This window comes from Bombus fervidus, chromosome 3, assembly GCF_041682495.2.
Source record: "Bombus fervidus isolate BK054 chromosome 3, iyBomFerv1, whole genome shotgun sequence".
NCBI lineage: Eukaryota > Metazoa > Arthropoda > Insecta > Hymenoptera > Apidae > Bombus > Bombus fervidus.
In genome coordinates, this window is record NC_091519.1 from 3,405,352 (window position 1) to 3,426,746 (window position 21,395).

General features: G+C 35.1%; 3 protein-coding genes and 2 non-coding genes across 10 annotated transcripts in view; 4 read left to right on the forward strand and 1 right to left on the reverse strand.

Annotated features, from left to right (window-relative positions):
- LOC139985897 (uncharacterized) overlaps positions 1-2,368 on the reverse strand; it is a 44,961-nt gene extending 42,593 nt beyond the window's left edge. Inside the window, exons 1-3 of one of the 3 annotated variants that reach the window (XM_072000771.1) lie at positions 1,986-2,368; positions 1,266-1,549; positions 822-1,093 (exon numbers count right to left, since the gene is read on the reverse strand). The gene's annotated coding sequence lies outside the window, so the exon portion shown is untranslated. Of the gene's footprint in view, positions 1-821; positions 1,094-1,265; positions 1,550-1,735 lie in introns of all 3 variants that reach the window. The other 2 variants (XM_072000770.1, XM_072000769.1) reach the window with 2 other exon arrangements.
- Sprt (PDZ domain-containing protein sprite) overlaps positions 1-21,395 on the forward strand; it is a 32,234-nt gene that overhangs the window by 3,373 nt on the left and 7,466 nt on the right. For 2 of the 4 annotated variants that reach the window (XM_072000759.1, XM_072000756.1), the window contains exons 1-4: positions 5,031-5,365; positions 15,733-15,873; positions 16,884-16,977; positions 19,124-19,204. In XM_072000759.1, the coding sequence (XP_071856860.1) occupies positions 15,794-15,873; positions 16,884-16,977; positions 19,124-19,204 (255 nt within the window). In that variant the 5' untranslated portion in view covers positions 5,031-5,365; positions 15,733-15,793. Of the gene's footprint in view, positions 1-5,030; positions 5,366-15,041; positions 15,149-15,732; positions 15,874-16,883; positions 16,978-19,123; positions 19,205-21,395 lie in introns of those variants that run through there. The other 2 variants (XM_072000757.1, XM_072000758.1) reach the window with 2 other exon arrangements.
- Positions 3,724-3,796, forward strand: Trnar-ucu (transfer RNA arginine (anticodon UCU)). The gene has a single exon. It is a non-coding gene; the product is annotated as a tRNA-Arg (tRNA).
- On the forward strand, positions 5,889-12,055 carry LOC139985906 (uncharacterized). The gene is made up of 2 exons (XM_072000792.1): positions 5,889-6,066; positions 7,098-12,055. Exon 2 carries the CDS (start codon positions 7,418-7,420, stop codon positions 8,609-8,611), a length of 1,194 nt encoding a protein of 397 aa, XP_071856893.1. The 5' UTR covers positions 5,889-6,066; positions 7,098-7,417; the 3' UTR covers positions 8,612-12,055.
- On the forward strand, positions 15,440-15,512 carry Trnav-uac (transfer RNA valine (anticodon UAC)). The gene has a single exon. It is a non-coding gene; the product is annotated as a tRNA-Val (tRNA).

Sequence of the window (21,395 nt, forward strand, 5' to 3'; positions counted from 1 at the left end):
ACACTGTTTTATGTCCAAATTACGTAAACAACGTGCGACGCATGTGTCGTTCACGCGGAATGATTCATGATTGCTATCTGCAAGCTTAAATATCTTTTCCGAAATCGTAATAAAGTCGTAACTTTCCTCACTCCAATAATAACAGTTGTAAATCTTTTATTCCAGCAATAAAGTCTGATGTCGAAAATATTTGAGAGAAATATCACGAATGACTTTGCAGTCGTGTATCGACTATAATTATAGATACTATGCTTTTATACATTTGTTTATATTGCAATCAATTTTAATGAAAAAAGTGCAAAATTCATACAGGTTTAGGCATTAACTATCCTCTATAAAATAACGATCGATAATTCTTTATTACAAACATCATCCACTGCAGCAAAAAGCTTGAAAAACACGTAATATTCTTGCTCTTTTATGCCTGTTTAATTACACATAAATACTTTTTGTCGATAGTCGTAGAACTTGATTTAATCTCAAACTGCAATTTTCAACTTTACACGATCTCCTTCGCAGAAAAATCTGCTTAATACTTTTATATTGTCCTTTTCACAATCAGTCCAATGGAAGTAACTTTATTGTCCATATCCATAGAAATATATATATGTATATAGGTATATATTTCTATTTCTATTCTAAAATATATGGGTCGGTGCATTAATAAAATGAAAAAATCAAGTATCGTTCGTGTAATTTATGAAAACTTGATTGCATGTCAAGGTATCTCGACTTTCGTTTAAAACATTCAAGGCAAAGGAGATGTAGGCTAACAATAAGCATGGATAGAGAAAGTTCTTCCTTTATTTAAGAAAACTTACCGGTGACGAGTCGTAATCGATGAAGACAAATTCTTCTTCTCGTGGAATGTTTCTTCTGAAGATTCGAAACAACGATAGGAGTCCGGAGAAACGAAAACTGATGTGTTAGTAGTATGGATTTTCTATCGAATCTTCCTTCCAAGTATATAATTTTTCTATCATTAGAAACTGTTTCGTATAACTTATTTCATAACGGTGCGATGGTACGTATCAGTTTTCGACAAAGACAGTGATAAATCTGAGCCGTCGAAGTTTTCAAGTTCTAACAAGCACTAGAATTAAACGAAATTTTGATAAATACTTTCATGGAGATAAATAGAGACAACGATAGTACAATATAGCGCAAAAAAGAAACCTATAGTGATAGAACTAAAGAAACCGAAAACAAAAAACGAAATACAACATAGGAGATCTCTTTTTATATTCAGACGCGTATGTATCTACCTTTTCAGCGTTGGAAAAAAGTAAAAGCGCTTTGCCATGGTTGCATATAAAATTCTTTATTGCTTGAATACACATTCGCTCGCATTTAAATAAAACCAATCATTTGTGTAAAGCATTCTCACGGAAATCAAAGAAATCTTTTCATCTGGATATGTCAAAATAATGCTGCAGAAGCGCTAATGAGACGTTTCAACGATTATCGAACTTTTCCGTGATGAAAATCACAGCTGATCTTCGCGAATTCACGCATTCATAATTTGACGCGCTTCCGAAGCACAAGCAATCTGCAATCAACGTTTATTGTTAAACGAAGCAATTGCGCGGCAATCGAGATGCATAAAATTTGACGTTCGAATCGGACGAAAACAAAGAAGTTAGAGAAACAACGAGTGAAAAGCAAAAGAGAGAAAAATCGAACTGTATCCTCTCCTTCGATACAGTGCATCATCAAGTATTTCAACGATACGTACGTGACAATGTTACGGATCGTACGCAATGGTGAAATGTAATCGCGCAATGTCACTGTGAGAAGAAGCTAAAGGTCAGTTTTCACGATGAAGGGAAACTAATCGGTCACTTATAGATAACTGGAGTCATGTAAAGATGATAAGCACCAAGAATAGCGTGAATTCCGGAGCACACTTCTTTAATAACATTTTTATATCAAATGCGATAAAGTATCTCACGAGATCGAGGGTTTATGTCGGAATTATAACTTACGTCGCAAACGTCTCTTCTCCTAATACGGAACTTATATACGGAACAAACCGTCGATTTACGAGTGACACAGTACGAATAACCGCGAATCAGAAAAAACACACGAAGTCGCATAGAAACGGACGAACATCCAATTCACGGAACAAGTTGCATAGTTACCATGGATGGCGAAAAGAACTCGACTATCGGTTTTGGATTCGGCGAACAGAATTCTCGACAGTTCGAGGCTAAAGACGGTGCGACAGACTCGATGACACTTTCCGAAAGATAGAAAAGTATACACGAAGAACCTCGGACGGAATGTAATGGTACGCGCGCGTAACGCCTGCTACGAAGGATGCGGTACCACTGAACGCTAAGGGGTTGCCGCTTCATAGGCGTCCCCGACTAGGGGCTGCTAACCGTGAGGCTAGCCAGGGTTGTCGGTAGTTGTAGTGGTGTGGTACTAACGTCGGTGGTGGTGGAAACGAGTATCGAAGAATCACACTGCACGGAGCCACCTGCCGATGCGTAACATGTACCAAAGTTTCGCTTGTCGAATCGTTATCTGTTTACAGACAAAATATCGCCGTGGAAAATTGCTTGGAAAATACCGATTATCTCGTTGTAAAAGGGATGATCCACACTCATATATTGGATGTCAGACATTGTTGTTTTGTTTATGGCACAGGATTAGTGTCTATATTATAAGATTTATCAACATATGTGATATTGTATCGATGTTCTTGTACTTTTAACGATTAACCCTTTGATGGCGTAGTTAAATGACGAAGAATTCGGAATGAACGATTTAGAAAATAAGCGTTTATTTGTCGTCAATGTCGTTTGGTGTCAAATGCAAAGTATTTTTAATTCTCAATCTGACAATTTTCAGTTCTAGTTCTCTTGCGTCGTTATTTTCAAAATTTATTTCTTCGCTCTCGCGATTTATAACTCACAAGCGTACGTGCGATGATCAGATCGCACGAGTGCGAACAGTTTCCGGTGTTTTCCAATTTTCCTATTTTCTCCGGTCTTGTCTTTATTTATCTCAACTTTTGTCTTTCCTTTTCTAGTACTATTTCATGTCTGGAATTTTTCCATTACGAATCAGTAATTGCATCGGCACTTGCCGAGAATCTTCGATTCTCCTGAATCTACGCCAGACTATTCCTTGATTTTTCTACTACGTCACTCTGTTTGTTACATGTACTTAGTTCATTACTACTGATCATTATACAATTACCATATGTTCAGAAGTTAGACGTTATTAAAGATGGTGAATACGTTAAATGTTTCACTTTGTCTATTGTGTTTACGTGATAAGAAATAATATATTAAAATATCAATCGATTGGGTTAACCTTATGCAGATTAGATTAACACTCGCTGATTAGATTAAACTCTTGTAACGTCAAATACGTTTGTGTATAATATGTTACATCAAAGTGTTTCTTTTCATCAAAATGTGCAACGTTCAAGGGTGAATTTCAAAGGCTAAAAATGGACAATTATAAAAATAATTGTTGATAATTGTCCATTTCATTATAAATAATTATTTATAAGCTTCCAAATAGTTTTCCGCTTTTCCCGAAGACTTATTTATGTTATGTCACTTTTGAAATATATGCGCGACGTATCTAGCCATACGTATATTTATATTTTAGTCACACGTACCTGTATATTTCTAAATTTTAATAAATATATCTAAAAAAATGGTTTTTATAATGGACATTTTGCATAAATTGTTAGCCAACATCAAGGTCCCTTTGGCGCAGAGGATAGCGCGTTGGACTTCTAATCCAAAGGTCGCGGGTTCGATCCCCGCAAGGGATGATGTGTTTTGCATTCAGTAATAGAAAATTATCTTTCTGAATTGCTAGACACACTATATGTTTTTGAAAATGTCATCCTAAATAGTTTTAAGTCACCCGTTCTAACTACATTCGTTCGTACAACAGATAGTAAACTTTATTTTATGTCTCAATCGATGAATTTACTTTTTAAAGAAACTTTTAGCATAAAATTGGAACGAGCATTCACGCGTATCAATAACGATTCTCTTATATTCTCCTCAAACTTCAGAAGTTTCCCAACAATTTATGCTTTTCTCCCCCAAAAAGGGTAGATTATATTCATTGAAAAGAGAAGAATATTTTATTATACGAAGATTGAACCGAGGATTAGCATAAGCGGCAAACAATCTCACGCTCGGTTTCCGAAACATAGCTGCCATGTAGAAGAATTCGTATTCTATCTCCGGAACCTAATTTAAAACAAAATTTAGAGCACAATTTCCTACCTTTTCACATCCTTTATACGACGTCAGTGAGTGGAATCGAAAGGGAAAATGTGTGGGTGAAAGAACTGGAGTAGAGGTTTTCAGGTCAGGTTAAGAAGCACTCGTTATTGGACCGAAATATATAAACGTGTAAGGAAAGAATCAGATTTTATCGTGCTCAATAGCTACAAGTATCATTGTTAAATAAAGACCTAAGTATCTATTCGGTATAGATGATATCTCACTTAAATCGAAGATCTTAATTATTTCTGCTGATGTTGAATATAATAACAAATAAGTTGTAAAGATTTAAATAATTTCACTTATTTAATTCTTGGGATATCGTGTAATTGTTGATATTTTTTATGCGACGATTAACGATGCTGCTTAAATTGTCCATAAATGCATTCAAACCTTCGCTCTAATAATAGATAGTTAATTAAATGTGAGAAGCTGTATGCACGCAGGGAAAGTAAATCACAAAAGTGAACATTTTAATCGTTTTTAATCTCATTTCTCTAACAAATGGCACGAAGAGAGAGTAGGTGGATTTCATCGGTTCGCAACAGTTCTAACGCGACCATTCAATTTTCTCTCCGGAGGATGAAAAACGTGCACGTAACGTTGTTAGTACGAAGTAGAAAATTTCATTTGGAACGGCGAGAAGTAACGCAATCGCGAGCGTACGCGCCTCCAGGTTCGAAGGTAGGGTCGTAGGAACTTACCTGGTGGGTTCCGCGTGAGCCTATCAGAGGGATGGGTTTAAAGAGGCCGCGCAGCATAGCTTCGGCTAGCGTGTGCCTTGACGCGGAAAGCCGGTTAGTCGGTCTCAATCCTGTGTGTCGTTCACATATACCGAAACGTTCCACTCCGCTTCGAAAGTCTATCCGTGCCTTTTCCAAACTTTCGCCAAATTTTCCTTCCACTCGATCGGTGAAACTTTGTACTAAAGAAACTTCTCTTCCATTAGAGAAGAAATCAGCGCCGTTGGTTTTGTTGCTCGTTAGTTGACAATTTGTTTAACTAATCGCGAACAAATCGTTCCTTCCTGTGAATTTTTCTGCGATCCAAAGTGCACGTGGATAGGATTTATAGCGATTATCTTGGAATTTACGCATCACAGGGTATGTTGATATTCTTTTTACGCTAGTCCTAGAATAGCGCAAGCGCCTATACAACAACGTATTAAGTGATTCGATTTGGTTTTGTAAACAGTCACCACGTGTGAACAACGCAGCTTGCGTATAAATAATATCTTCTAAACTAGATCGACATTTTTCTTTGAAGTTTCTTTTCTCTGCTATTACAATCGATTCCTTTCGCGCAACTTATTGTCCGTATGTAAGTTAAACATTGTTTTCCATATACGTATGGGAGATATGTTGCGTGCGTATGAAATTAATTGAATGTATTTATGACAAATATCGATTATCAAATATCGTTTGAATGATATATTTTCATTCTAGTGTGATATTAGATACAAGTGTACAAAATGAATACGACGCAAGTGTAACGTAACTCTGGATTATGTTATCTTTCACGCTTTCAAGAACGTCCTATATGTCTTATATATGATACATGTACGTACATTTCATTAAAGATGCGTAATTTAAAATTATAATAATAATAAGTCTGTATCCATTTTCGAAAGTTTATTTCAAAGTATTATTACATTGTGCGAAATTCGAATTCAGCCTTCTATTTGACATCGTTCAACAATAGGTGTTTCGAACAATTACACGGACAAGTTACATCTCATGGAGTTTGAAAGAGCAGCTGTTTTCTGGGAACAAGCGAGCCGTAATTGTGAAACATATATATCAAAGTCAGTAACCAGATATTGTACGAGTTAGATCTCACACCTTTTCACAATAGCTTTACGATAAGTAGATTATGTATACGCAATTATTTTTCCAAACTGAAAACCTTTTTGTTCGTACTATCAGATCTACGTGTGTGCAATTGATCTCTAAATGACTATCTTACAAAGCTAATGATTCTAGTAACAATAACTGTAATGATACAATTACGATTTATCAAAACATCTCAGAGGAAAGTGTTTTCGGACTATTAGTCGATACACTATGTTAGCCGTATCGCGTCAAATCTAACAGAATCTTATACCAGATGCCTATTTACTTTAATTATTAGCTATTGAATTAATGGAAATATTCAGCAAGATAAAGCAATCTTATTATATACGACGTTCTTGTAAACGAGACTTTTTACATACTTATATCTTTCGTACTTTTGCTTTGCTTTGCAAAATAAGCATATCAGAGTATGAAAAATTTCAACAATAGAAAATTAAGGAAGATGAAATTAATTGCACACGTGAGCTGCAACAATCAAACATCCTACGCTTACTTTTTCCCACCCTGTACGTAATATGTACTAACAATAGCAAGCTTGTTTCCTTTACATTTTCAGAGTTTTTACACTTACGATCCATTAGTATCGAAACGATAATGTTACATAGAATTGAATTCATTTGTATCCAACACTAAACATCGATTTTGTAGCCAGAATCGTTCGTTGTCTTTTTTCTTGCTATAATATAATAAATATTGTGTAATATATTCTATTGAAAGTTAATAGAAAATATGGACAAATCACGCGTGTATTAATCGTTGTGATTGGTCATGAAATAGCTGAATCGCGTGAGTAAATTTGGAGTGACCTAAATTGGCGTGCGAAGATTCCCAAAGAGTAATCAAGTCCCGCAAGAAAAAGCGAATTCAATGTACCGTTAATCCGCCATTAATTTTATTCCAAGTACTGTGTTACATCGTATGCAAATGCAATGTTTCGTGTGACTATTGAGATTTGCGCATCGTGAATCATTTTTTGTTGCAGAGTTCACTAGCTGTTACACACTGTGCAACATAATATGTACGTTGTACAATGATAAATCGATCGACGTGTTAATTAATCACTGTACAACTCAATCAATGGGGAAAGCAATTCGAAGAATTGTGATTAATCGATATGAGTAGCCTCGTAAAAGTTTTATTTTCTAAAATACGATGATCAAAGTTAGTCGAGTGTAATTGTAAAGAAATCTGAATCACATTTGTTTGTTAAAATAACAGTGGCAATACTCTGTTGGGTAATTTCCAAAACAGTTCATATCCTTGTAAAGTAACGTTGAACAGCGAAAGCTCGACGAGCCAGTCATGGAGAAGGGGTCGAAGAAAGAAGAGACGCATCAAGATACGACGAAAGTAAGAGATTATATCGCGAAGCTACGACGAAGTAGTCGCAATCGAGAATCGTATGACGAGATCGCAGAACTCGAAGCTGAGTTGCGAAGGGCGTACATTACGAAGGAGCTGCAAGCGCAAATCCTAGAAAGGGAGACCGAGCGTTACATCGAGAATGTACGGAAACAACAAGCCGCAGAACTGATGCGATTGGAACAGCAGGCGGTCCTCGAGGATGATCTTCGCCAAAGATCCGAGAGCCTGGAGAAGTCGGAAGATTACAGGAAAGAACTGACTATTCAGATGAAACGGAAAGAAGAAGAGAAGAGTTTGATGATGGAGGAAGCTCGCCACGAGAGAGAAGTCTTAACGGAAATGGATAGAATAAGAGAACAGCATGAAGAACTTAAAACGCTTGAGAGAAAAAACCAACTGGCTGAAACCTTAAGACGAGAACGTTTAATTTTTCAAGAAATTAGGCAGATTCGTGAGGAAGAGGAGAGGACAGCCGAGGCGGAGAAACTTTACAAGGACGAAAAATATTTAAAGGAAATCGATGAAAGAGTTAAAAGAGTGAGAGACCTTTACGAAGAACAGTTAAAAAGAAGGGAACGAACAATGAATAAGATCGCCAATATACTGATAAATGCAGAAACTAGAAAAAAAGAGAGAGATATTTTGATAGACGAATTGATAGCCGAGGATGTAAAGTATGAGTCGTTGCTGAAAGAGGAAGTGGAAAATATTCAAAGGAAGAGGATGAGAGAAGAATTGGCGGCTAATTTGAAAGAACAAATTGTTTTCACAGAACAGTGTAAGTTACGATTTGTTGAGCAAGATAGAATGTTCGCAGAAGAAATTATGAGAAAAATTATAGAGGATGAGAAAACTGCCAGACTGACTGCTGCGGCTAGACGTAGAATGCAGCTACAGTATCGAGAGGATTTGGCTCGATTGATCGAAACCCGACGTAAGATACGAGAAGAAGAGATTTTCAATACGCAGGAAACTGCTAAAGAAGAAAAGAGGCGCGAAGAAGCTAATCTAGAACGTATTAAAGAAGATAGAAAACGATTGTTGGAAAAGCACGCGTCGAATGTTGGTGACTTTATTCATAAAAGCGCTCTTTCTGAAGAGGAGCAAAAGATTATCGAACAATTCACATAATTTAACGAGTTTTTAACTCACTAACCTTTAGCTAGCTAATCCTTAATTGTCAATTAATTAATAATGATTCACACAAATCGACAATCGTCCATAAGTTAAATGATATTATTGTCAGGAGAACTTGGTTCTACAGTTTAAAAGTTCTCGAATATTTAATAGAACATAGAACAAATCTACATCCCGGCACCTGTCGACAGGTGTTGCTAATTATTAAAATGTTTCACTTCCTTTGTGAGAGTTCGCCTGAGAAATCCAGAAAAAGCCGGATGCTTAGTTACGTTGAATTTAGCACTATATCTGCAAGTATTTGATTCGTGTAAATTATTAAATTAACATTAGAAAATTAAATCCTGCCAAATCTATAAAAATGACGAGCGTGAATTTATTATGCAACAGAATACCAAAGAATGGAGTGTTCTGTTCTTTAAAAGAAAAGATGATACGTACTTACATATTGTCACAGAAAAAAGATCGCGTTATGCAAACTTGAGAAGCGTTTCGTTTATGAATCTATTAAGTTAAGCTATCGTAAGATCACTACATATGTTGCTACATAAGCAAGACTTGCTAGCTGAGATTTATAGTTGTACGAACTACCGTCAAATAGAGATCTTAAATTCAAGCATCAAGTAGCGACATAGATTAATATTATGACATCCAGGGCCGCACGTAGAATTTTATGTGGTCTGACTGACCCAGATTTCAAATCCTTACTCTCTTAGATTTCTGTCACTTCGCATATCCAGATGTCTTGAAATATCTAGGTAAATTTTGACACCTGACCAACTTTACGATTTTCCTACATCGCCGAGACTACTACAAGTATTATACTTAAAAGTGACTAGCATACATACATAGAAATAAACGAAATATGACATATAATGTTCAGTATAGTTTATAATTTTATCTTTTATATATTATTTAACTAGTTAACTGGGTTCGACGTGTATACTCGTCGTATGAAATAAAAAATTGCCATTTACTATAAAAGCTCAAAATTTTAGTAAAAAGTAATATAAATGACATTTAATGGCATGTTTCCTTTATACTTCCAGTAAACATATTATGTATTTTATAAAAAAAAGTTTGATTATTTGATTATGCGTATATCGGTTATTCTTAAAACTGTTTTGTGTCTTGTATCAGCTACACCATCAAAAGCAAATCCACTTCGTAGATGTGCCGTCTGCTCAAAAAATGGATTCCGTAAGAAGTCGCGTTACTCGTACTCGACTTGCGAAGTTTCACTTTGTGCGGTACCTTGCTTCGTAAAATACCATACTGAGATCAACTGAATTTCTTAAATTCTTTTCTTTCATTTTTCTTGTTTATGAATTTTGTTATTTTCTGGCAATTTTTAAGTTCTTAATAACAATACCTTTTTCAACAATGAACCGACAACTTTTTATCGAATGAAAATGTAATCCTTCCTCGTTCTGCCTTATTTTTGTCGTAAAATTTATAATAGGAGCATGTGCCCTGCGTTCGACGTGTATACTCGTCATTGCTTGATTTTAGCTACGCCACTCTGTAAGGGATTTTTGAAACTAAATTCCGCTGTTAACAGATTCAAATTTGAAAAATTCGGAACTATGAAATATTACGAATGATTTTTCTGCTTCATTTAATTTTATTATTATTGACATTAGCCCTGATAATTATGAAGGGGGGAGGAAGTGTACGTCCGTTTGAAGCACACGTACAGAGTTATTTAGAAGATTTCTGATTTGATTAGCAAGATTAACGTCGCTTCGTGTTCGATGCGTAACTAGCGGAATGCAACCGTTTAAGTAACGACAGAAGCCGATCATCAAACGTAGACTGTTACGTTCTCCGTCTTCCGATTAATGCACTCGATAAATCTTAAACGCGACTGCAACTAAATTAAACTAGCTAGAGAACAAGCCGGTTTAAAGGTGATAGCAACGTCAATCGATTGCACAGTTTAGCAATCCAATCGATACCAAACGTGAGCGTGTATTTCCTTGAAATTGGAATTTGACGTTGGAAAACTCGATCAAAGGCTTATCGAAACGAATAGACTTTGAAATTTTGCCAAGCTTAGAAATGTCGAAGGAAATTTCTTTTCACGAAATAATATAAATCGAGGAGAGTGTTAAAGAAAAGTAATTCGCAAATAAGCAGATTTTGTAAAATTATCCTTCGTACAAAAGGGAAATGAAACACTTTCATTGCTAAATGAAAGAATGATTATTTGATGCTTACTCGTAATGGTACACCGTCATTTCAATTTATTTGCACGTTACGTGTATCTTCGTTTTCTTCTTGCTTGGAGTGGAAGAATCAAGTTTCTTGATCGTTAAAAGCAATGGTAGATATCTCGTTAACGCCTTTTTTTCGCGACGTTAAATTATATAAGCTTACGGTCTACAAATATTCCTTTGTTTATTTAAAACGTTAAAAATATAGGTACAAACATAAAAAGGTTTTGAACTAAAAATAGATATATTTAATCAAATAGCGAAATAAGAGATGCAAGGGAAAGAAACTACTTTCATGAAACATATTTCTGGCTTTAGTGTGGTTAGTCTCTACGCACTGGAACGTACAACATCGTAATCATTCAGAAGACAAAATTATACATAGAACGGTATAATGTAAATTAATTGTTTAAGAAATTTGTTAAAAATATCAAGATATTTATTTCAGATTATTCCAACGAATCTGCATATGGGCATAGAAACCTAACCAGTTCGTAAATATCACTTTAAACTAGTTTCAAGTTGTGATATTTATATATGCAGAACGTAGAAACATTTAATCCTTTACTTTTCCGTTGAATGAACTTTATTATGATTTTTAGAAAAATTGTAGTATAATTAATATTTTCATAAAGAAATTATTATCTTACCACGCCCTATGCTTTCAATGTTTCAAGATGTTTCTATTTACATACTCGTCATTGTACATGTGCAGGCGATACTTTCACTTTTTTTCAAATTATTGTACAATGTTTTTTTAAACAGTAAATAAAGTAGAAATACGTGCATGAAGCATAGAATGACACGTGCAAGAAATACGTAATGCAGTACTGTTTCCACCTTCTTTGTAACATGTAATTTGTTATGGAAAATCATCCTTTTTTTTTTTTTCTTTTATCAATTGACGATCGCGTGACAACCACAAACTCAACACGTTTCTAACAATTGACTGTTTTATGGCCTTGTATCGAGTATACTCCTCGTTGTAACGCTGCTGTTTCTTGTGCTGAGTAACTTCGTTTAGTTCTCCGGAAATAAATTGCCTTGGAAGCAGAATGCAAGAAGCGAGAAGTCAGAAGTGCTTCGTTTTTTCGCACTATGTAACTGTTTCTCTGGCTAAAACGATAGAAAAATCGGAAACGTTTTTCGAGTCGTAGGACTCCAATTATCGCTTGTATTCAAGTTGTACATGGAAGAATAAAACGCTTAATCGTAAAATAAATATTGAAAATTTGCAATATTCATTATTAATATTTACCAATCTTTATCATCAATATTTTCACACTTGACGTTGCGTTATACAACATTGTACTATAACAAGTCATTACGTTGGAGCAGAGAAAATGATTCATGCTATTTTCAGTTTGTACGATAACTTTTTTGACAGTGACATTTACAAAAGTGTGTATATATATGTATATATATGTATGACGACTAGAAAGGAATCATTTGAAGGGTATTTGTGCAACACGTTGTGCGACGTACCGTGTAGCTGAGAACTTAATCCGATAAGCGAAATAAGCAAAAAGATGTGGCGCCTGCTTCTTAAACTCGTAATCTTCAATAGCATAAATTTTCCGTATTTTGAGATAAGAACGCTTGGAGATATACGCTCCCATAACGGGGCAATTGACTCTGCATAGACATATATTATTTTCTGCTATACATAAATTTCCGATTTTTAATCTTCCAGTATACAAATTATACCTTAGGCGTCATTACGTTATCTTTTATATGTATAAACTACATAAATATGTAAAATACGTTAAATAATCATCGAAACTAGCGAAAGTAGTATTATAAAATTAATGCGGCTACTATTTTTAGTTATTACTTAAAATAATAGAAGAATCACAACGAGATAGACGATTCATAAAGATGGAATTTGAAGTATACAAACAAGTGCAAATATTTAAATCTTAGAGAAAACACTCTTTTTTATCAATTTTTAAATAGAACTACTAAACAAATTGTTTGTCTCCTCTAATCTGTAAATCCAGTCACATAGCAAACAATTACAAGTCGATTATTTAATTTGTCAACTTGAATTTATTCAATAAATTATAAAAGAGTTTGAAGAAAGAAACAGGTTCTAAATTACAAACAATTACCAACTTCAATTTAAACATTGAACTTTCAACCAGGAACAAGCCAGAACGAAGAAATTAATCGTCAGGTATGCTCATTGGCATGATTTATGAAACGATCACGATTTTTGAGGTCAAGGATTTCTTTTTATTGCTTCCATATATCAACACTCATCTCGGCAAAGGCAATTAGTATGGCTTAGGTAGTTTTTAGAAATTCGTGGCTCGTCCTCGGTGACTTAAGGATATGTCGTAAATGAGGACTTTCCAAAGAGTAAGTTTGGTTGTAACGGTTCGATGACCGAAGAGTCAGACCCGGAGGAAGTTCCACACCGTTGCCAAACTTCGTCTACCGCTCACCATAGGGACCGTCTTCCTCCCTCTCTGAAAAGGGCTCTAAAAGTACTTGAAAAGGGGACAAACAAAACTCTTTAGATATAATCGGTAATTGCAATTTTTTAAATGTAGAGTAATCAACGTACAGTGTTGGCCATAAGTATTGGAACACCTCGAGCCTCTTGCACGATTGATTAATACTAATAACGTTACAAATTAAAAGATATAGGCGACTACTATTAATAAATTCTCTCACGCAGCCATAACGGGATAAAACTCGTTGGTATAAATTCATAAGACTTTTTAATTAACCGGATGAATAGTTTTTGTTTCGTTATTTAATATTTTTTCGAAGATTTCAACTTTCGTAAGAGATAAAATATTTCCATCGACACATGTAAAATGCTTTTATACGAAGAAATTAGTTTTCGTGCCATATAGCGATTCAGAAAGAATTACACTCTGTTCGCTCGTGCCTCGTTGTATATCGTGTATCTTGTTATCTATTCAATCGCACGGTGACAAATAATATGGTGACAGGGCTCATCCATCGTAACGTTACAATCTTATTGTGTCCCATTGTGTCGAAGCTACAGAATACCAAGAACTGCTACTATAAGCTACATAGTTATTCGGTCGCTTATTCCGTCCGCTTTTACAGAAGATGGCTTTGTAATACCATAAGCTACTGTTATACATATCGCCGGTTTGATAGCAGAGTGACATGCGAGAATGACACGTAAGATGAGGTTTGCATGATAACGCTCGCCCACACGTTTCGCGAGTGATATCAAAAAAGTTGCATACATTAAAACACGCGGTTTTGCGCTCTTCAGTATATTTACCCAAACTCTCCGCTAATAGCTATTATTACTAGACTATGAAGATTTATGTAAATACATATTTTTAAAGAATGAAATCTACTTAGCTCATTAGATGATTATAAAAATGTACTCTTTATATTTCATTTTCTACATAATGATAAAGACATACGTGTCATATGTTGCAAACGAATAGATACATACGAATACATAAAGTGAAAGCATTCGAAATGATAACAGGAGCTAATACTTCATTTGTAACGGAATCAATAGAATCCCAGTGCACACCTGACAGCCAGCTGTGCTCGTCGCGGTATCGTCATAGCCTTTCCTCGCATATAACTCACGTTCCCCATCATTCTCCGGGACACTGTATCGTGTACCAAGCCATGCATGTCCTCGTAAATATTCTACTTCCTAACTTCTATAGAGGTCAAAATAGAACTGACGGTTATACGCTCTCGAAACTGCAACGTACAACATCTGTAGCACATCATAATAGTATAAAATTTTATCGATGACCTCGTACATTCTGAAAATCAAAAAATCTTTGCGAGTGATGTTAATTAATCGGGATATACATATAAATTATTATATTCTTATTGTGTTAAACTGGATAAACTTTTTTAGCTACCTAATAATACACGGTATCTGTAAACACAATCGTAACGCAAAGTATAATTAATTATTTTTGTTTTACACTGTTTCTTGAACATGAATCACATTGCACTCACGAAACACTATTTGCATTCATGTACTCCATCGTATATCTAATTATGCGACGTCTACCATCTTAGCGATTTATATAGACACTCACACTCTCCTGGCTTCGTCCAGACCTCTCCGGATATATGTGCATTGTTGGTAGTTGTCACAGTGGGCGAAGGAATGAACTTTCTCGTGCATAACATATGCAGATCAACCGACCATTATGGAAAGTTACTTAATACATTTACGAATATTACTCATAACGTTTCTTGGTCGATCGTGACGCGTGGGTTTACTCACTGAAACCGCCCTGGCGCCTCTCTGTAAACGCAAACCGACGATCGATTCCAATTACTTTTAATTGTAAGCGAACTATAGTTCTAGTATTACGATCTATCATCTATCATCTATCACCGTTTCTTTTTAAATAATGGCTAAAGCCATTCAAACACGCTTTACTACGCTTTACACGTTTATTTATCGATGCTTGCGATATACGATATTATGATAAACTAAAAATTTTTATGCATTTATAATACGTAAAAGCAGATGAAATAAATTTCAGTCCAAGTTCTGTTCCTATAATTAATACTCATAAAAATATAAAAATACTAATATTTGTGACTTTTGATATAAAATCGAACCCTACATCGAGGTTCCGTGGTGTAGTGGTTATCACGTCTGCTTTACACGCAGAAGATCGCCGGTTCGATTCCGGTCGGAACCAAATCTTTTTTTCTCTTTCATGTGTACATATTTTGTGTATATGTATATCATGTTTTAAATATACTTTTTAATAGTATTACAATAGATAATTCTAATTGAAAAAAGAATAAGTGAGTAATGCATATTTTAAAAGTTGTATTAACAGAGAGATTGTGAAATAAGAAAGACAAAGGAAAAAAAATATAAAAATGCTAACATCAGATTTTATTTTATTATTTCAGATGTCAATGCAGCGAATAAATTAACGTAGGTTGAAATGTTGCTGTTATTGCTGTTGTCGCTATGAACGAGAGCCGGTGCTACATCGATTCGCCCGTGCTCGCTGAACATCAGCTATTCAACCGGAATGGGAAGGCACTCAGGTGTGATTATCATAAACGCAGCCTATACTACCGTATTATATTACGGGTTCGCATTTAATTGCTCGCGACAAGAAGGGCGTCGACTATATACCGTACATTGATTTATCGTTCGTAATTGAAGAGTAGAAATCTGGAACACTTTTCTCATCCCAGTCACAGGGCAGCCGATTAATTTTTAGTTCATTATTTGTCAATTTTCTTCGCAACTTAGCATGCTTTCAAATGTATTCTTAAATGCGATCTCTACCAGTTTTATCGCTGTTAATTGCTGCTTCGAATAAATAATACATTTCGTATATGTAACAACGACAATGAACTTTCATGTTTGGAAAAATTCGAGATTACTTCACGTAACATTTTAATCGCTTTTCCGTATAATCACGCTAACACGAGGTTTGATCTAGCTAGATAAAGATGTAGATTTCGATTTAAAAGTTTATACGTTAATAATCGTTAACAATTTTTTTAAAAAGCAGGATCCTATATAACTGAACTAGTTTTTAAGTTTTGTTTCTCAAAATGTTTATAGTTTTTGTAAAATTTCTATAAGTTGTAGGAGCTTTGTTTATTCTGTGATTAAAATTGAGAGAATGAAAGTTCTTTCAGTCTGTTTCAAACAAAGAATTTTCGAGGAATTAAAGTATCAGAGACAATTAGAATTATATGTATACGAAGAAAAATAAAAATAAAAAGCGCCAACATTTTCTAAATTTTAGAATTAAACTTTAACTCTGAGATGAAATGTTCAAATGCGTCGAATATAACAAAGATTTATTTAAAACGAGAACTTTGGAATTATTACACAATTATTACTTGGCGAATATGTCGAAAGGAAGTAGTTAAACACGATGGAACGTCCGAAGGCTAAGCAAACAAATCATTTATATCGTAATTGGATAAATTACAATCTTCTAACATGCAATTACGACACGTCCAATTGAACAGGGAGAAAAGCAGCAATCGTTTTAATCGTTATATATACACAGCGCATTAAATAGCTTTGATTTCAGGGGATCGAAAAAAAGTGTGTTACTTTATACAACCGACTGTGGTGACGGAAAAGAAGATCTGGGACTCAAGCTTCAGCAACGATCAGTTTCTCTGGTAAGTTTAGTAACGTTTGTAAACTAATTACTATTATGTCTACTTTACAAACAGGTAAGAAACAAGATGGGAATATGAAATTAATCTGACAAGGTTTTATTCTAACCATCTCGTAATTTTACATCGACAATAATAGAAACACGAAAGAGACATTCGATTAACTCGTCGGATAAGAATATCCAGAAATAAATTGTTCCTCGTGGGTAGTTGCCAGGTAATCCTAGATTAGGAATTGGCGTATCTAGTATCTCTCGTAAGTCGCCTTCCGGGTCTACGAGGCTGGTAGAAGCTTCCATCCCTGGCAATGATTATATGTTTCTTGACTCATGATACTCCTTCTTCCCGAGCACACCCACGATCTTCGATGATTAACGAACGCGAAGACGACCCGTGGCGAACTAAGGCTGCTTTTAATTGCTTCAATTAACTACGTTGAAGCAGCACGATCCGCCAGTAGGAAGTATCGTAGTGCACTATCCCGACGTCACAAAGTACTGGCCTTCACCAGTTATAACTTGACATTCTTTGTTCGTCGATACCTCGGGGGATATGTAAGATACTGCGAGCATCGATAACGCTTTCTGTTCTATCTGCTGCATTTATGATTCGAAGAGTCGTCAAATACATAACCCATTTGCATTATATCGAATGACAAATCAATTGTGCTTTGAAGGAGACGGTCGCAACTATGATAGGATACAGCTATATTGCCAGAGAACCAACTATGGCTCGTTTCATATCAACGATTCAGATAAATCGGCGAGAATAGACCAAGTTTTAGAAGTTTCATGGAAGCGAAAAATGAATTAATGGTTGTATAATTTGCAACGATTGAAGTAATTTCACAGAAGCTTGGCTTTTATTAGTCGCGTGTATGGAAAGATTACATCGATGCGCGCGATATCGGTAATCGGTAATTGTTGTCTATTACTGACGATTATCCGAAATATCGGAAACATTACTCGCTTATATAATTTCCAATATAAACAAATATACATATATAAGATTGATAATGTGTATCAAGACGGAGCTAATTTTCATAAGTAGACCTACTAGGAGCATCCCAAGTCATTTCTAATAATAGAATGAAAAATGTCCCATTAATGTGATGGATCTCGTTTGTACATTGGTCATCGTATTGAGATGGATCGCCGAGTCAAACGGATTTCGTAATAAAGCTTCACAATCGGTCTGGGCTTGAACGCTTTAAGAGGGTCGATGTACTCGCGCATTATACGATCATCATGCGTACATATACATACGTGAAGTGTCTCCCTCACACGCCTGATACGCGTACAGTCGTGAGAATCCTTGAGCAAGTCAAGAAATCGTAATTCTCACGAGCCCTACAATCGGGCCTTTCGCGTAATTTCTCGGCTTGGGTTGCAGTCACACGCCATTTGCCTGAAGCAACTAGAACAGCAGACACGCATCTTTCTAAAGTTGTATTTAGAACCGCTTCGTTCCTCTTCTCGACATTGAATACGCATTAACCACGCTTTCATAACTTTCTATTGTACAACGTTTATTCAAGCCGACATAACTTACATATCGACGTTATAAATACAATAAGTAAAGTTTTCAAAATGATTAACAGAAAATCGCGATTTTTTACTTTGCGGTTCCCACAGGCAGTAATTGACATGATTTGTAACAATTTATATAAGGGGAGCATAATCAATTAAAAATATTGTATATTGTATTTTATTTTCTTTTTTTTTCATAATCATACAAGGGGAAGTTTTTTTGGGAAGACATTATCGAAAAAATAATTATTTTATTAGGATCATAATTATCGTACGCACGCGATTGTTCTCGGTGCTGAGATCTCATCACCTGTAAAAAATCTTCCGACCATCACGAGTATTATCTTACTGCGAAGACTCACGAAGGACGTTGATCGTAACAGGAAAACCACGACCCCAGCGTGTGACGTGAAATATGTGGTCAAGAAATGATTCCACAAAACTAACATTTGGTTTTTTACAACTTTGAATAATTGCAAACCAAGTGCAATCTATACGCGTGATAAAGTTTACGACCCACATACATATTTAAAAGTCTCATTTTATCTAAACTGTAAATACATAAACCGAAGAAAACTGAATTCATATTGCTGATATAAATCTAACTTTTTTCATTTCAGACTGCTCTACATACAGGAAGTGGAACGCAGCAGCAATATCTGGAACCAAGGATGGCGCAATTAGAAACCCTGGAAGCAAAGGTAGTAACATAAAAAAAATTTATATCGTTTAGTATATAAAGCGAAAATAAGCTTTTTAAACTAAAATCACATACATAATACATATTTTATAATTTTGTTGATAATAATACACAACGAGTGCACGAAACAAAAATCTTCAAAGTGCGAGGAACAAAATCATAGGAAGAAATTGCATTTACAATGACCCCGTTGCACAATAATTTACCAACTAATGAAACATTAGTAAATTTACAAATTACAAGTTATAGATTATAGACTTTTTTTCATAATTTTAAAATTTGACTTACTTCTTTATGTAAAGGAATTTATTAATGCTGTAACTTGTAAAATTTCACGAACAATACTACTTCGATTATGCAGCAGAGTCCATGTTGTTTAAAAAATTTTGTTTCGCTATTCTAGAATATGAAATTCTTGCTACGCCCAGAATCATTCTTTTGTACATTTCCTTTTTTTTTTTTTTTTTAAAGGCTCGCGCAAAAAGGTAGGTATATGGAAGTCGTTTTTAACCGTAACATCCCGTCGGAAGAAACCGAAGGCGATGTTTCGCGGTTATTGGCGGGTCCGCAATAGCCCCCAGCTTTTTAAGGCTGTCCAACCAGTGATTTATATGCAGATGCATGGACCAAACTGTGTTTCGTTCAGGGCCCTTCACTCGAGTTTCGGACTGAGGGACCGTGCGCGCGCGGGTGCCATTAAAACTGCCCCGAGTCTGCACACAGATACCCAATAGCGCAGCATCCTCAAAAATTCTTTTTTTTAATTCCACTTATGTCGATAAAATCGTAGGGTTTTGTTCCATTATTAAATTCTTCTATCTTTAATCTTTCGTACGTATAATAATTTAGTAGAAAATTAAAAAGGAGACAGAGCAGTAAAAAGACTTTTAAAATACATTTTAGTAAAACATATACGTTACTTTTGATTAAACTTATATTTTTCGTTTTCCTACGGTATAGAAATATAGAAATAAATATGTTACATACTACAACTGCCTCCTTAATTTTGATTTACTAAGATGTATCTGTTAGAAGGAAAAATCATGTATCCATCCGTCATCATACACGAAACAACTATGATCTTTTATCTCACCCTTCGGCGTTAGCAAGCATATTTTCTTAACTTTCTTAAGACGCGATTAATGTACGTTGTCAGATTCGTTGACTTCTTCGAGCATGCTACAAAAATCCATTCCGATGTTTACGCCCGAGCAGACCAGCGCGAAGTCATGTTTTGCCATCTCAGAGGAAAAAAGCAAAAGCAAAAGAAAGAATGGACGAAAGAGTAAAAGAAAGAGAAAACAGAAGGAGCGTGCTGTGCACAGGGGGCTCGATATGAATAATGAAGAAGAACGTCGACTTGAAAAGGTTGCATCGACGTCGATAGGATATCTTCTTACCACGAGCCAAAAATGTTTTTCAGATACGTAATGATCTTTGTCGATGGAAAGAAGGTTTTCGCTTTGCTTCGTAACAATTTTTGGAATTTTCTATACAAAGCTCAAAGTTTGCGACGAATATCCTTTCGTAAAAGAAATCAGTGACTCGAGGACAGTGAAGAAGCAAGTGTTTTTATGTAATTTATAAATCCACAAATAACGATGAAAGTTTTTAAAGTTGGTAATAGTAACAATAAACATGGTCTTCTGAAAAGTGATACATACACCAAGTCTTATTATTAATAGATTATTATAAAAATACAAAATGACGAGCAACATTTATTTTCATGAGAATGACAAAAGACAAATTAAAATATTAGTTCGTTGTTTCAATTTATCGCTAAATATAGTTTATTTGTAAATGTACTAATCTATTGGCCAAAGGTAGGCTTTAGTACGTCCTTGGGTTGAAAGACTCAGACAGATCTAGTCAGCCAGATTGCAGATCCTGGAGTCAGTGCCCTTTACTGTCTGAACAGCAATGCGCCAAGCAAGATTTCGTCTTCTTAAAACGTTGAAAACATTGCCCTTCACAAATTTCGCGCTCAAATAACTGCTTTCGGAGATAATAATTTAACTTTATTCGAAACAATAGAAGTAGCAGTAAGCGCAAGAGAATTTTACAATATTTTGATCAATTTAGAAATAGACACATATAATATTTATCGTTACAACGATAAATGATCTCTGTAAATAAATTTTATTCGATCTATTAAATTTTATCTCTATGTTGTCATTTGCTATAATTAAAAG

Coding starts and splice junctions, on each gene's coding strand:
- LOC139985906 (XM_072000792.1), top strand. CDS start 7,418: ATGGAGAAGGGGTCGAAGAAAGAAGAGACGCATCAAGATACGACGAAA.